Source organism: Vanellus vanellus (assembly GCF_965231255.1).
Source record: "Vanellus vanellus genome assembly, chromosome: 1".
NCBI lineage: Eukaryota > Metazoa > Chordata > Aves > Charadriiformes > Charadriidae > Vanellus > Vanellus vanellus.
In genome coordinates this window covers 63542378-63559506 of record NC_138905.1, presented here as the reverse complement: position 1 = coordinate 63559506, position 17129 = coordinate 63542378, and the positions used below count along the sequence as shown (strand labels likewise).

The following is a 17129-nucleotide window of genomic DNA, read 5'->3' as shown; positions in this document are numbered from 1 at the left end:
TGGCCATTTAAGTTCCCAGAAGTTTTGCCACAAGAGGAAGATTAGAGATTGCATGCGCACACACAGAGTTATCAGGATATCTAAGGGAGTTTTGTTGGATTTTTAGAGGCAAAACAGAGACCTGCTGAAAATCCTCACCAAACTATTTGGAATTTGTCAACACTAAATGCTGTCTATGAGAAAATAAAACCCCATGCATTTTAGCTGGACATTCTTCACCTCCCGCCTCATGCTTTAAGCAAACAGATAAGTCTTCCTACCAAGGTAAGCATGAAGCAACACAGATAATCATCCATCTGCAATCCTGCTGCTGTCAGCTCTTGTCGGGAGTGACAGCCTGAACCCATGGAAGAACCATGCAGGTAGTCACAAACCAGGCTCCCGACCCACTGCCAGCAGAGCTCTTCCAGAAACACCACTGTGAAAGCTAATACTGGGGTGAGGCTCAGACCACCTCCACCACGACCACTCTCTGGGCAGGCTGGAGCATTGTCTAGAGATCATACTTCTGCTGATACCCTTCTTTTGGGTACTTGTCCCTCTTCTCCCCACTCCAGCTCTGGCTAATTTGAGCACCTGTCGCATCCTTTCTCAAGTAGCTCTCTGGGGCAATGCCATGCCACGTTTGTCCATCTTTTGGAAAATCTGCAGCCCAGAGATCCTTGACTTGAGATCCCAGCTGCTAGTAGCTACGAATAATTCGTAATGAAAATAAAAGTGAAGCCGCACCAGGGGATTGCTGTGCCTCCAAGATTTTCCAGACTAGATTACTCCCAGGAAACACAAGAGAGCCACCACTGAGATAAAAAAATAAATCTCAGCCTACTAGGTTTACACAGAGACCATCAAAAATATGCGTCAATATCATTCTGGCCTCCTGATCTTTTTTTTCCTTCGCTTTTTCCTAAGCTTTAAAAGGCACGTAAGATAAACAGAGGAGAAACCAGGCAGACAACATCCTCGGAAGAGACGTAGGAATATAATCAAGCCCTCAGACACACGCACACAAACACCATAATTTATCTCTTCCTCCTCCTGTTTGATATTATCCTCTGTTCTAGTATCATAATCTGTTGCCATGGAAACAGCTATGATGTCACTACGAGAGGTTTATGGATGCCTTGAACAGGAAGGAAAGGTACATGATGATGGGAGAGAAAAAAAACCACCTACAAACAGCTGCTGAGCAGGAGATGTTCCAGGAATGGCAAGTGTTAACAGGGAAAAGATAAATACATCGATGGTGCTGGCACTGCCGCAGACAAGATCAGAATATAAACCCAGCTTTAAAAATAAAGAACGCTTACAAATTTTGCCTACAAGTAAAAATATTCTGGGAAAGCTAAAGGAGCTTCCTGAAAAACTAAACTTTCTCTGAAATGTTCTGCAAGTTTTCTGGGACTGGGTATTTTCTGAGCCTTGCTGCCAGAGTCCAAGTCTCCATCAACCCACTCCATCGTCTGCTGTAACATTCCCTCCAGAAGTGTTAGCGTAACACCCCACCAATGCAGCTAATAGTTAGGGAGCTTGCTGGCTACTCGCCATCCCATGTGCCTTTACGATCTGTAACTAGAAAAAAAAAAGTCATGTTTTCAAGCAAAAATAAACAGAGACACGCTGAATCCACTGGATCACATCCAGTAGCAAATAAACACCCTGACCCCAAACTATAAGCAAAAAAAGAGCTTCTCTTGCTCTCTTCACCCAAGAGAAAACCATAATCTTATAAACTCACTGCCAGACGTACCGACAGACCTGACCTGCTACTAGAGAAAACAGTATGGTGAGCCTCATACGCTTGAAACGCGCCCAGCCTTCGGGCCACACACATCCGTGTGCAGCATGATGCACGTGCGGTTCTCACCCATGAGCTCAGTCGCTGGTGACTGTGCCTCCGCGCTTGTACCCATTTTGATCACCCGGACTGATGGTGAGAGTCAGGCAGACACAGGGAAAGAGGGTGGGACAGTCACACATGCCCTTAAAGACATCATGTGCTGGCTGTGGGAAAATTCAGCATGTTGGGCTTGCCAGGGAGGAGGAAGGAGCGTGGCAGATGAAATTTGTCCTGCATAGCCATCTTCGTTGTGAGAAGGGCAATGGCAACAAGGGAGGAAACCACAAGGGTCTCAGATCAATGAAAAGCACTGGTGTTTCAGCTAATCTCTGCCCCATCAGAATTTCCTGACCACAGAGAGCAGGATCAGAGATCTTATGGGAATGCTAGAACACCAGTTTTTCCTCTGGTCTCGGCTCCAGCTGGGGAAGCCCCAGGCAGAGTCTCCATCCTGTCTATGGTGGTATCTCCTGTCCTCACCCAGCTTCCCTTCCAAAGACGTTAGGGACAACTGCAGGGAAAGCCTGGGAGAGACTGAAGTCAGTAAGGAGAGCTGCAAAAACAGTTCAAGCTGGTAGCTTCAGCAATTCACCCAACTTTGTTGCTGCTGGGCTTGGCTGTGACAGCCTCAGCCCCTGTACTTTTGAGGGATCACCTCCCTCTCTCTTGTTACAGTCACTTGCTCTCATCTTCCTTCCCCACCTGTCTCTCTCCTCTTCTCTCTTGTTCCCAACCTATTTCCTTACTTCTTCTCAACCTCCAGCCCACCCTTCCCTTCCCCAAACGAACTCCTGTCAAAAAATGTTTAAGGAAACCCACACATTGTGATTTCTCTCCCCAAAGAGCCCAGCTGGTTTGTATAATCCACCCTCTGGTGTCTTCGTCTACATAAAATGCAAATCCTTTGGGGTGGGAACTCTCTACCCTTTCATACCAATGTCCTGCCTTGTGCGGTAAGGTCCTGCTGCTGTTTGGCGCTGGTGCTACTACAGCAAATACAACTGTTCATAGGAATACTTCAAAAGCACCAAAGGAAAGTAAAAGACTAGGAGGTGTGAAAACAATGCCAAGTGGTTTTGTGGGTTTTTTTCAGTTTCTTTTATATTTTGGGGGTTCTGTTCCTATTTTTTATGAAATTATTTCTTCTCTTCTGCACTTTCTATTTGGGACTGCAAAATGGAAAACAAAGCTGATCCTGGTGAAGAAACAGAGATTGCGCTTTTTTTTTTTAAATTGGCAGGTGACACCAAGCAGGAAGGGAATGCAAAGTCAGGGGAATTACATTAGAATTCAAAACAATCCTGACAAATTGAAAGGTACAGGATGAAATTCAAACAGGACAAATACGAAAATCAAACGCTTAGGTAGGAAAGGCTAGCTCCGCGCATACAGGATAGAAAATGGCTCATAAGGCATCACACCTCTTGGACAGGATCTGGGAGTCACAGCGCATCAGAAGCTACACACAGATGAACAATGTCACGGCGCAAAAGTTAAAGCAAACAGGAGCACTGCCGGTAAGAGACGTGAAGGAGTACTTCTGCTCTACTTGGCCAGCACAGGAGCCCAGGTAAAGCGCTGTGCTCTAGCAGTGCCATTCAAAAGAGAGGTGGACTAGCTGAAGGGAACGCAGAGAAGCAGAAGGATGGTCAGAGCTGCAGCAAACGAAACACAGGAGAAAGTTGAAGGATGTATTTGAGATAGGATCTAGCCTAAGGAACATAAAGCCAAGGAGAGACACGACAAAGAGGAAGGAATATTTTTTCCACACCTGCTGTTGATACGACAAGGAATCGCAGGAAGCAAAGCAGAGCAGAGTTACAGAGAAAGTAAAATCTTCTCAATGACAAAGACAGCTAAAGGCAGCGATGACATCCTGGGCAGGGTGTGGACCCTCCATACACAGGGAACACGCTGGACAAGCGTGTTAGGGAACATACTGGGCAAGCACACATTTGGTATAGTACATCCTGCTCTGAAAAACTTTTTGAAGTTTTTCCTATGCTCACTTCCTATGATTTTGGTGAGAGCTAAGTTTCTTCGGCATTTCAGCATAGCCCACAGACCAAGATAAACCTGTCAGCGTTTAGAATCAGAGGAGATGTTAGTCTGCAGGGTACTGCTGTGTAACACCGTTGTTCCAGGTCTTGCTAATGCCTTTAAGGATTAAAGGTTATACTGAACAGGGAAGACAGCTGCCTTTCTGAGTTTCCCAAGTATCTCTGGCAAATACCACTGCCCTGTGGGATGACCCTTCCCACTTTTCAGGAGTTGTAAGTGACTGCTCTTACTTCATCCTTCCAGAGACAGATGTCAGCACAGACACTGGAAGGTGAGCAGGCCACAGAAACGAGGTGTGAATGAAGAACGAGCTTCAGCTTCTCCAAGCAAACGTCCCATTCAGTGGGAAGTGCTGAAGAAAACCAAGGGAGCAAACTATGCCATCCTCCACCCAGCATAAAACTCCTTCTCCCTCCAGAACACAACGCAGACGGGCTAAGGCTCATCACACAGAGATGGCACTTTCCCCCACGCAGCTCCCTGGGTTTCAGTAGCACTGTTGCTGATCTACACTACGATCCCTGAAATGAGAATCGAGCCCAGGAGCAGCTCGAGGAGCTCGCATCTTGAGGACACTTGCCTCCCACTGCCTATTTTGTACCCGCCCTGCGAATTAGTAAAAGACTCTATTCCTCAGCATCATTCTGTCAGCGGCCTGATCAGACAGCCACTTTTAATATAGCCCCTTGAACACACAGTATAAACACACACTATTACAGCTTATTAATACTTCCATTCAATAAACAAAGTCTAATGGCATGGCTTTTTAATTTTTTTTAGCCCTGACTCTGGACTGTCCAAGGTATTTTGAGATGTGGCGATGCCCTTGCCAGCCTACAGAGATGGGGGCTGCGCCTCCGCTCACCTGCATGTGGAAGTCTTAAAAGAATGATTTCTACCACAGAACTTACCCAACTCAAAAGGCTACCTGAATTCCAGAGTGGTCCCAAAATACATGGCACCTGTGCTTTCCAGAGGAAGGACCTCAGTTGCTGATGTGGTCAAACAAAGGAAGATTCAGGTGCGCTCTTTGTGCTGTAAATGGGTGGAAGCAGTAACATGCCTCTACTCTTCCCCCATGACAAACAGACAAATTGCTAATTGCCTTATCTGCAGTGAAATTATCGCCTGGGTTTATTTTCAAAACAAAAGCTGAACTCTGTACTGCTAGGGGGAATAGTTTCAAAAGAGAAGGCCTTCTGTTAAACACCTAGGTCCGTGGTAGGGTATGTAAATAGCTGAAGAAACAACCTTTTCTCTAAATAGTGTTTAACTCTCACTTCTTGTTATCCACCAGTTAACCTCCCAAAAGCAACGAAAAGCCCTATAAATAATATTTCGCATTCAGAGGGCAGAGATTTCCTAGTAAGGGTGAGGAAACAACCTCATTTTTATAAATGGACTGATTAAGCTATAGAGGCCATGAGTCAGAAAGGTACTTCAGCGTGTGGCCAGCTTTAAAGACATAAACAATTCTAATGAAGTCAGCAGCACTGCCTGTGAGCTTAAATTTAGGCACAGACCTTAAAATATCTTCTTAAATTGGGATCAGAGAGGAAAAGGGTGGAACTTTCAAAAACATCCAATCTCAGCCTATCCGGACACAGGATGGGGACACCATAACAGCTGTCAGCCCAACACCGAATGCCTTTGCAAACTCCCCTTGTCAGAAGTTGATCCCAAAGGTACACACTACCCTAGCTGCCTTGACTCCTGCACCTAAGAGAAGTGGTCTAATCTACCTCATATTGGTGTCTCAACCTAATTCAAGCAGAAGGTGGCTGAACTTGCCCTTGACCTCGCCATCTGGCAGGACTGCTCTAACACCATCACCTGGGACCCACTTGCGGAGGCCCACAATCGGGACAGGGATTTACCTCCACACTCAGGTCACTAATCCTTCCATAATTTGCCTTCCTAGAACTTTCCTCCTGACAGAACGTCCACATATTTTCACATGCCATTGCTGTGATGTGGCCAAAACTGAGGCTTATTCATTTAGCCACCCAAGCACGTTATCTGCCTCTGAGTAAATGGTCTAACTTCCAGGGGTTGACAGGAGTTCAAAACCCTCGCAGGCATCAAAGAGGTCTCTGGGCTGTTCCCCATCAGTAGAAGACCTACACCGATGAGGGTGTGTAGCCAGCTCTTACCCAGCCTGGATGAAACCACATTCAGCAGTTTCAAAGCACCATGTGAAAGTGGGCAGTAAATAGCAACCACTGGGTAAATGGGGAAACTGAGGCAGGGGAAAATGACTTAATTTTCCAGGTCCAGACGAAGCCAAGAGGGTTTTCCCCACCTGTTACAGCCGTGTGCAGGTGAATGCGCTGCACGAAGTCCAAGGGCCAACAATGGTGGCGAGTAGCTGTACTTGCCTCTTTGTCCAAGGGCGTTGTTTGTCTGCTCGCCCTGGCCCCTGGTCCTGGCAGCGCTCTTTCCGCTTTCGAAAATAAAACAGCATTTTTCACCCATTACATCTCAAAACCATTTAATCGCTAGACACGGCAGCATGATAAGAACAATAATTATAATTGGAGGGGGCTTCCTGTTATCCTGGCTATAGCCATATCCTGAGCTAATGAAAACTTATGCTTTTGGTCCCAGCATTGACTTAGCTAAAGTTCTGGTTATTAATTCATAAACAGGAAGCGCCTCCAAGTTATCATCTCCCTGCACGAACTTTGGGGTAAAGACCTTTACTCCGCCTCACTGGAGAGGCGGCACGCCTCTCCAATGGGCAAGATTTTTGCACTTTAACGAGATTTGAGGATACATTCAAAACCCAGCAGGGCTGGCCTGTTCCTGGCTTTAAACGCGATCTGATTGTGGATGCATCCGGGGTCAGAGTTTCAGGCTTCCCAGCCCCTCGTGTGACAAGGACGGTGTGCAGGCAGGTCCCTGCCAGCGCCAAGCTCCAGCAGCGGCACTGGTGGCAAGGTGCAATTTACAAATATTACCGAGATTAATTCCATAAGCCACCCACATAGAAAACTACCAACAGGGCTGCTAAAAATACACCGCGAGTTGCAACAAAGTTGTCAGGAATAAGTAAGAAGCAAAGCAAAGAGGAACAAAACCAAAACAGAGGTAATCACTGTTTAGAAAATAAAGGTTAAAGCATATAAACACCTCTTTTTACCCAATTCTGAAGGATGCCAGGTATGAGGCACCCAGGAAATTGCTGGAGACGCTTGCCCAGGGCAGAAAGCTACCCACAGCCCAGGCACTGGTGGTGTTCAGCAGTAAACCCTCTTAAAAACGGGGTTTCCCCTGGTCCACAGGGCCTGTCTCTGCTCTCTGCACAGGAGGAAACGTCACACGACAGGCACACCAATGATGATTTTTGCACAGCAAGGGCAACATCACCTAGAGGAGAGTCCAAAGAGCCAGATTCCCGCCTGCCTCAAGCCATTCGCCTCCTCTGAAGCTGATACAGTCACCTCCGAGGAAGCCGCATCTCCCGTGCCGAGCGGGACGGCAGCCACTAGTTTGCCCCAACTCTGGAGCAGAGGCTGTGCAGGATTACATCTGATGAGACCCGCTTTGAAGCCCAATATATTCTCCCCGCGTGGCTCACAACCAAAACTGAAATCCAGGTCAAACATTGCACAGTGGTGTTATTTCTGTTTTATTTCACTTGGTAGGTAGGTTTTTATGTCCTTCGTTGTGCTGCTCAGCTCTGCAACACTCAAGGAAAAAAAATGAATAAGAAAAACACAGTAAAGGAGAAGATGACAGCAAAAACTCTGAATTCCTTAAAATGAATGGGAAAATTCTCCTTGCACAGTGCATGGGGGGGGGAGGATTTCACACCAGATATTCACTTATTTATCATGCCTTGCCTATTAATATCAGGTGAGGCACCATTCTGCTTCCCAGAATGGGTATTTAAGCCAGCTGCTCAGCATGGACACACACCCCCCTCACCTCCACGTCAGAAATCACGGGTGACTTTGTGCATGTGCTCTATGTTATCACTCACTTCAATTTCTACTGGAACCATTTCATAAGGCCTCCGAGGTGTCACATTTCCTCCCGGGGAGTCTTTTCTGTCAAAGAGCTTAGGTTCTGAAATCCTTACAGTGGACATACTGTTTCGCCAACCCTCGCCCGCCTTGCGGTGGTGGTGGTGGGCGTGCAGGTGTGCCACAGTCAAGGGCAGGAGCAGAGAAGCAACTGCCGGCTGCAGCACTGATCCAACCCCTCGGCTTCTGCGCTATCCTCAGCGGCCTGACTGTACCTGATGCTCTGGAGGAAGGCTACAGACCAGCCTGGTTATACACATAACGCGAGGCTCCTAAGGGAGGATCGCAGTCTTTGCCTCCTTCCAAGGAGGAAATCGCATCCCCTGCGATAAGTAAGTTTTTATCTATGCATTGCGATATTGCAGGGAATTCTAAGGACCTCTCATGGCAACTAGGAGGCGAAAAACATTCATTAACCCCTCCTCCGCCTCCCTCGAAGCCATCCAGCAGCAATTTAACCCGCAAACATACTGCAACACTAAACAGAGAAAACAATCCCCATCAGCCTTTATGCTGCTTACTGGCTCCTGCGATGTGGGATGTGCACCTACTTTAAGGCTGGAGGCGTGCTGCAGAGCCTGGCCGCGGACCCTCCCGTACCGGTGGCAGAGCATTTGTTTGGGGGTTTTTTTTTGGGTTGCTTTTCAGGGCATTTTTTTTTCCCCGTCCGCTCTCTTTTTTCCAGTCAGGCAGAAGCACGGGCGCCGCTGAAGTTAGGGATGCTCTAAGGAACCGCTAAACTTCCACCGCACGCTTCGGTGCGGCACCGCCGCCGCCGCCTCCTCCTCCTCCTCCCCGGGAGGAAGCCGGCGCCCTGCCCTGTCCGCCCGGGCTGCGGCCGAGGCCTCCTCCTCTCCTCTCCCTTCCCCTCCCCTCCCCTGCCCTGCCCGGCTCCGGGGAGGCGGCCGTGCCGGCGCTCGGCGGCCGCCCGCTGCGGCGCGCCGGGAAGGGGAGCGCGGCCCGGCTGACCGCAGCCCCCCCCCCCGGCCTCACTCCCCCGCCCCCGGCCGCTGCGGAGCCGGCCGGGCCGCCGGGAACCGCGCCGCCCCGCACCGCCCGAGGGATGCGGCCCCGGCGAGGAGCGAACTTCAGAGAAATCGCCGCATTACCCACCCCGCCGGCGGCGCCCGCTCGGGAGGGGCTGGGCAGGCTCAGCGGCAGGCGGTGGCGACGCCGGGCAGGCCTCACCGGCCCGCCGGTGGCACGGGGCCGCGCCGGGGAGAGGGGCGGGGGACAGGCCCGGCCCGACGGGGGATGCCGGGGGGTGGTCGGGCAGGTACGCGGCGGGGCTGCGAGCCCCCGCCGCGGCCGGAGACGGGGGTCGGCGACCAGGCGGCGGCGGCCTTCCCCCGCCCGCGGCAGGCCCCCGCGGCCGCCCGCTGGCGTTGGAGGCGCCGGGGGCGGCCCGGGCGCGGGGGCTGCCCGGGCCCGGGGGCTGAGGCCGCTGGGCGGCGCGGCCGGCAGAGGGCGCCGCCGGCGGGCCGGCCCCGACCGGCAGCCCGGGCCCGCCGCGGCCCCCTCCGCCGGCAACGGCCCGCCGCCGCGCAGGGCCCCGCCGCCGCCGCGTCCCCTCCGCGCCCCCCGGCGGCGCCACCGCTCCCGGGCTCCGGCAGCCCGGTGGCCGGCGGCTGCGAGGGCGGGGAGGGACGGCCGTCCTCACTCCGCTGCCGAAAACGCTCCCCTTTGTCTTCCTGCCTGCCTGCCTCTCGCGGGGTCCGAACTCCGCACCGGCGGCGAGCCCGGGGCTGCCCAGAAATAACCCGGCGGGCCGGTAACTTTACACCGCCCGCCGAGCGCCCTCCTCTCGGGCGCTGCAGCCCGGGCTCGATTTTCTCCTCAGATAAGTTTTACCGGCCTCGCCATAGGGAGGAAAGTACCGCGTCCCCCTGAGTCGTCTTCCCCCACCACCACTACCAACCACCCGCCGGCCGGCCGGCCCGGGTCTCCCCCGCCGCGGACCGAGCGGTGCCCGGGCGGGATGAAGCGCCCGGCGGGTGGATGTCCCTCTGCTTTATGTAACGCTCCCCGGCCAGCGCCGAGCCGGGAGGGGGGACGCGGGGGGACTGGGATAAACGCATCGCGAGGGCATTTAAATTAACCACGATGTATTTTTTAATTGTTTTTTTTTTTTTTAAACAGACAACCTGAAATACGCACCGATCTACCACACGCGCATACACTCCCTCCCCCCCCCTCCTTATTATTTTTATTTTCCTCTCTTTTTGAACCCGAAAAAGAACTAAGTTGGGGCACTTGGGCTTTTCTCCTCAGCCCGGGCTGGGCTGTAGGGAGAAACCGGCGGAGCTGACAGGCGGCGGCCGGCAGCCCCGTCCCCCGCCGCCGCGGACCGGCGGGTTCCCCGCAGCCCCGGAGGAGAGACCCGGCGGGGCGGGGGGGGGGGGGGGGGGAACTCTTTGGGAAACCGGCGAAAGGAGCGGGGGTGGCCGGTCCTGGAAATGAAGAAAAAACTGCAGCGAGGGGCCGGCAGGGCAGGGACACACACAGCACACACACACACCCCCCCCCATCACACACCACACACACACACACACACACGGAGGCGCAGGGCAACCTCCGTCCACCTCATTGTTCTGCTCGGCACCGGCACGGACTTCACCCACCGCCCCCCCCCCCGAGCGCCCGGGACCGCGGGCCCGGGGAAGGGCTGGGGGAGAAGGGGGGGAGGGTCGGCGGAGGGGGGGGTGTGCAGAGCCGGGAGGCGACCCGCTCCTTACCCCCCTCCCCGCCGGGCGCCAGGCAGGGCGGGGGTGCCCCGCCGCCGCTCAGCCTCCCCGCAACAACGCCGGGGGGGGACGGGGACCCCCGCTTCCCTCCCCCTCCCCCCCCCCGCACCACCACCCCCCCCCGGCGGCGGGGGCGAGGGGTGCCGGTAGGGCGGACCGTACCGTGCCCGGGCCGGGTCTTACCTTCGTACATGGGGGCCATCGGTGCAAGGACGCCTGTTATTCATGGCAACGCCGCCACGAACGACGCGAGATCGCAGCCCCCCCAAACTCAACACACATCTGCCATCTTGAGCGGGTGTCTCTCGGCGGAGGCGAAGCTGCCGCCTGCCTTCTGCATCGCTGCCCGCCTCAGCGCGGGGGGAGCCGGGCACATCCAGCCCCGCTGCCGGCCCTCCGACGCGGCCAGGGCGGGCGGGCGAGCGAGCGAGCGGGCGGGCGGGCGGGGGGCGGCGGCGCCGGGCCGGGCCGGGGCCGGGGCCGGGGCCGGGGCCGGGGCGAGGCGCGGGGCCGGGCAGGGGCGGCGGGCGGCGGGGCCCCCCCGGCTCGGGACGGCGGCGCTGGGGAGGGAGGGGAGGGGAGGGGAGGGGAGGAGAGGGAGGGAAGGAGAGAGGGAGGGAGGGAGGAGAGGAGGGAGGGAAGGAGGGGGGCTGGCGCGGTGCCCCCGCTCTCAGCGCGGCATGGCTGCGTGTGCCGGGGCGCCTGCAAAAGTTGCACTGGGGGGGTGAGAGAAAGGGAGAGAGAGACGGAGGGAGAGAGAGGGAGATGGAGACCGAGACGGAGAGGAGGGAGAGAGAAGGGAGGGGAAAAAAAAAAAAAAAAAGAGAAGGGAGAGGGGAGGGAAAAAAAAAAAAAAAAAAAAGCGAAGGGAGTTTGCAAATAATCAAGCGCCGATGGCACTGATCGCGGCTTCCCAGAAGGAGAGGGAGCGAGCGAGAGAAACCCTCTGCTGAGATTATGTGGGATCTTGTTTAACAACACATTTCAATCAGGAGAAAAAAGGAACAGTCAACAGAAGTTGGTGAAACACTTCTGTCTTCCCCCCCCCCCCCCCCCTTTATAGAAAAGAGAGGAAGGGAAAAAAAATAAAAAAGGCAGCTGATTGAAGCGTTGCAATTCACTGGCTGTGGGGATCATATAATTTGAGCTCATGTTTTACAATAGCATGGAAAATTCCTACCTCTCCCCCTCTCCCCAAATAAATCTTCTATTCCCTCCAGGCATTTCACAATCTGGTTCACTGACAAAAGTTCCAATTTATTCTTTTTTTTTTTTTTCATTTAGCTTGCTTGCAGTGTAAATATTTAGCGGATGCATTTAAAATAAACATACGTTGTTGCTTTTAGGATTCGGGTTGTGTTTTTGTTTTGGTTGTTTTTTTTTTTTTTAAAAAGGAACCACATCAAAGAATTGTTTACTTACTGAGATTGACAGCCACTACTTCCCCCCCCCATCATTTTTATTTTAAAAGATCCATCTCTCCGGTTAAGCTCTTGCTGTCGGAACACCAACCCAACCTGCATCATTTTTGTCGGTGCATCCAGGAAAGCTGTAGGTGAAGCCACATGGTCGGGAGCCCCCTTTGCCTGTCAGGGGCTTTACAAAGGAAAGTCGGTCAGCAGGTACCCATTACACAGACAAGGAAGCTGAGACTCACGCGAAGCCTCTGGCAAAAGTGGAAACGAAACCTCTCGGGCTGTGATCCTGCATTAACTCCCGGCTGGATCTGCCTGCCTGGAGCTCCTCACAGGCGAGCGGCCTGGGACCAGACTGGTGAAGACGTATTCTCTTCGCACTTGCTGTTACGGCTGGTCCCCAAAAACGCTGCCTCTTGCTGTTGCTGGTGCCAGCCCACACCTCTCCCACCGCAGGATTCAATGGTGGCAGGGCTCCACAGCCGGCCGCTCCTGTTCAGATGTCTCGAGGAGGAGGAGGCAAGAGGTAACTTTTATTTGGGGATTTCAGTGAGATCCAAGTGCTCCGGTCAGCCTGGCCCCTACTCTCGGGGTGCTCAGAGGATGCCTACGCTGGCAGATAAAGGCGGGCCAGGGAGCAGCAACCTGTGTTGACCGTCTGATGGAGCAGGATGGCTGTGTCTGCACTGCGGAGGAGGTGATCCCCAGGCTCCTGCGGGCCCACTTGTTCGACAGGTATCTTCAGGGTTTTGCATGATTTTTTTTTCCCCGCTGAAAAATGCCTGAAATAACAGGAGGGCTGTCTCACGGCTCATTAGCATTCTGTTTACAACATGAAGCTGAGGATACGTGTTAAATGTGTCGGGGAGTGGCAGGCAGGGCAGGTGGAGGTGGTTGAGGGCACTAAGTCGACTGGGACGGCACTGGAGGACTGTGTACAGCAGAGGGAGCAAAACCTGCTGCCGCCTCATCCCTGCTTCATTTTGAGAGTGATTCCTAGACCAACCACCACCAAATCTTAAAAAGAAATGGAGCCGCCTCCAGCCGGACCACTGGGGAAGTCCAGGCCAGAGCTGGAGGACAAGCGGTTCAGACAGCAGTGGGCACAGTATTTGAATTTGCTTCTTGCCCCTCTTTTATTTAGCCATGGAGACCCTCAGGGTTCGGCTCTAGGTACCGAGCCGACAGCCTCACATTTTCCTGAAATACGTTTCTGGTGGTGGTCATTCTGCATTGCTCTCTTCTTGTATGATGGAGGGCATTATCTGCTTTCTGAGGCTACTGATGCCTCTGATGCCAGCTTGCCTTCTTGCCCTTGATCAGAGTGGCAGCCATGGAGCCCCATTTCAGAGCCATGGAGGAGACGTGCAAAAGTATCGGAGAAGAGCAAAGGACAAAACCAGACAGGAGGAGCAGGCTGCTGAAGGAATCGGCTTCGCTTCTTGCCATTGCATTTTGCTGCAGCATAGCTCCAGGTCAGCCACATCACCCTCGCTCTCCTCGGCTGTGAAATGGGGGCAGTGGTACCAGCCTCTGCTGCGGGAGGCTGTGCTGGTAGGTTCTTCGCCCTCTCCCTTTCACCCTGAGCTATCCCATAGCCCTTGGGTCTGTGTTAACTCCACGTCCATCTAAGCTAGCATGATGCAGGAGCTTCAAACATAAACCAAACTCACTTCTCACCCTTTGGCCAGAAGAAAAGAGGAAGGGGTCAGTGGAGGGGTCTGCAGGACTCACTCTTTGTGGCCTGGACATGGAAGTGGTGCCTGCTGGCCCTGTGACTGGCGGGTGGAGTACAGAAGGGGACATGGGAGCCGCCAAACCTGTGCTGACATACTTATGCAAATGCTAAAGCTCCCTGGTTTCAAAGCACAGGTTATTCTGCCTCTTTTAGGGGCAAGGTGCTGAACTTGATGGACTACTTGGCTGGCCCAGGACGACAATTCCCAATTGCCTTTCAGATTCAGTAACGCCAAGGATGTTACAGATTTTCATCTGCTGCTAATGTGTGCAAAGATAGTAAAATCAATGGCGATATTTTCACCAACTAGGACCGTTCTGGTCTTATTTATTTTTAAATGTTGCTGCCAAATGAGGTCCCAGCACATTTGGTAAACAAAAACCAGCCCCAACAGGTCCTGACCTCGGCCCAGATTGGCTGCTAAAACTGGGTGCACGGAGGAAGCTCACGGTGCGTGGGCACGGAGAGGGAGCAGGGGTTCGCCTTCCTCCTCTGCTCATACAAGGGCCTTCTTGATGGAGGGGACTTGGGGCATGTGGTTGGAGCAGGGGAGCTCCAAAACCCCTTGCTGCGTTTTCCCACTGCTGTGCAGACAGGGATGCACTCTAGAGGTGGCCCAGCTCTGAGCCTACCACCTTCTCTCCATTGTCCCCAAAACTGAGCGTCCATGCAAGGATGCTACACCCTTGGTCACCCATGGAGTGACTGTACCCGTTGGGAACCAGACGCTGGCAGCATGGCCGCAGCAGCTCCGGGGCAAGGCCATTCTGCTGTAGACATCATGGTCCACTCCATGCATACCTGAGATCCCAGGACTAAAATTCTGAATCCACAGAATCTTTCCCACCCCAACAGGCTACTTCTTCTCAGGAGAGGATGGTGAGCCAGTGCTGGAGAAGCACATTTTAATGTCTCATCTTACGATTTTTCATTTCTCCATTTGAATATTTGGGTCTACCATGAACACACCCGTAGTCTGGGTGCAAGTACAGGGTACACGCAGCCTTGTCAGGGAGCATCGTGTACCACCAAATTGGGAGCATCCTCAACTACATCCACCGTGGCTCCCAGGTGATGGTGGCAGAGCCTAAGCCGGGGAAAGGAGGGGTGGCCTTTTTACAGCGCTAGGCTGGCACTCAGGGGAGCTCGTTACAATTTCTGCCCCACATACACAAGTCTTGATGGTCTTGGGCATGTCGCTCATTTCTCTGGAAAGGCCCTTGGTGTTTGACTGGCATGTCTCAGGGGGCTGCTGGTAACAACCCGAGCCTTATACCCAACTGCAGCAGGATCAGCAGGAGTTACTGTTTCTTGCTGGAAATGGTAAGACTTTGGGGTTCTTTTCCTTTTTTCTCGTTTTTTGTTTAAAGTTAGTACAGATTTTGGAGGTCAAGGTGCAAGAAGGAAGGCAGCTGAGTTTTAAAGCATAGTTGTTGGGCACCAGTCCCATTTTAGCAGGACGGCACGAATGGACATGAGGTGCCCTTTGGTCTCTCAGAGCCAGGAACACTACGGTGGCATCACCTCCTCTGCTGCCTCTGCTGGGCCTCTGCTGTGCCAAGAGCATGCGAGGGGCAATGCCAGAGATGCCTGCTACTGAGGTGCAATTCTTCCTCCATCTCCCAAAGAAAGCTGAGGGGGTTCGTGGCTCCCAGGTTTCTCAGCTCATTGTCCATCCACTGCATTTTCTTCTTCAGAAATATTGAGCCTAAAAATCGTACTAATAAAAGACTGTAAGGTACATTAAAAAAAAAAACAAACAACAACAAAAAAATTGAACTGGAAAAGAAGGGCTGTAAGCACACAGGGCGAGCATGTCACCTTCAGTGACAACCTTTAATACCTCTTTGCCTTCACGGAGGAGCTGGAAGGCAGCGTGTTGTTAACAAGAATCAGGCCCCAAATCTTTCCCATTAAGCAAAGCAAAATATTTTTGTAAACACCAGGGGAAGGTTTCCCAGTGAAATACACACAGATGTTTTCTTTTTAAATGTAAATCAGTGCGGGAACGGACAGTTTAATTAAAAGCAAAATTATTAGGTAAGTGCTGAGGGAATCTACTTTATTTGCTGGGTACACTCGTATTTTTACTGGTGAGTCAATCGCAATTTTTAATTCCTTTCCTCCTAATACGATCAGCTCCAAGACTAGCCACTGTGATGTGGAATATTTGGGGGAGGATTTTTCCATGGATAGCAGGAATGTCTGCTCTGTGTGCAAGTTGCGGGCACTCGGGCAGACTGCTATGGTACACCCATTCCCAGCCTTACGTCTCTGCTAATCATTAGCAAACACTTGGTAAAGGCTGCCTCTGTGGCATCACCTGGAGAAAATCCTATCCCTTGTGACTGGGATTTTGGGTCATTGCTAGCGACTGAAACACTTGGGCTTACTGCTGGGATGCTAAGGGAAAGGGGTGACAGCATTTACTGACTTTACATCCTGCTGCTGCTCTGTCTCTAGACTCAGCTCCCTTCAGTACCACCCGTCCCTCCACAGGTGACCCTTTTCGCAGGCAGATGCTTTGCAGAAGGCACCCCTGCCCCTACCCTCCAGCCGGCACCTCCCTCTTCATCATAATAAACGATGCAGACTGGCTCCTAAGCACGTCAGAAAACAGTCAGCGTACTGGACTGGGACCATAACTACTTTTTTTTTAATGTTCTGAGTAAAGGCCCTTATCTTTGAATGCACATGGAAAATACGCTGCATACTTGAGTGGGGTTGGGGACCAATGCCCCTGTCATAGCTAAAGTTCAAAATAAGACCACAGAAACCCACAGCAAAATTATCCCCTGCACCACTGAGTGGGACTCTATAAGAACACAGATATTTTTACTCAGTCTGAACAACACAGCTCATGTGATGCAAATGCCTCTTTCAGGGGGTAATAATTGGATTTATGGCGCAGATATACAGCGGGACGAGACAATTCCCACTATGAAACCAGATGATGCTGACATAACCTCAGTGGCTTCAATAGATGTACCCCGTTATAGACAGGAGGGTGGCAATGAGAATCAGGACAGATGTTGGTAAAACACTTTAGGTACCACGGATGGAAGAAAGGTGCGATGAAAGCGCACAGTCTGATTAGGGCCCCAGGGAAGGCAGAGATCTGGGTCACCTCGGCCATGCCTACCACCACATCTGATCGCATTTCTGAACCTTCCTTCCCCATCAGGAGTATCGCTGAGATAAATGCCGTGAAAATGATGTGGCCTCTCCGTTTGAGGGGTTAAACACAATTTCCCATCATCAAGCTTTTGCAGCTGGCTCAGGTATTGTTGTCAGGGTCTTGGATCC

The 17129-nt window shown here is 52.5% G+C and overlaps 1 protein-coding gene across 2 annotated transcripts in view; it reads right to left on the bottom strand.

Moving 5' to 3' along the window:
* HIPK2 (homeodomain interacting protein kinase 2) overlaps positions 1-11120 on the bottom strand; it is a 133341-nt gene extending 122221 nt beyond the window's left edge. The window contains exon 1 of one of the 2 annotated variants that reach the window (XM_082485037.1): positions 10854-11120. In XM_082485037.1, coding sequence (XP_082341163.1) covers positions 10854-10872 — 19 coding nt within the window. In that variant the 5' untranslated portion in view covers positions 10873-11120. The remainder of the gene's footprint in view (positions 1-10853) is intronic. The other variant, XM_082485036.1, reaches the window with a different exon arrangement.
* Between the last annotated feature and the right edge of the window lie 6009 nt (positions 11121-17129).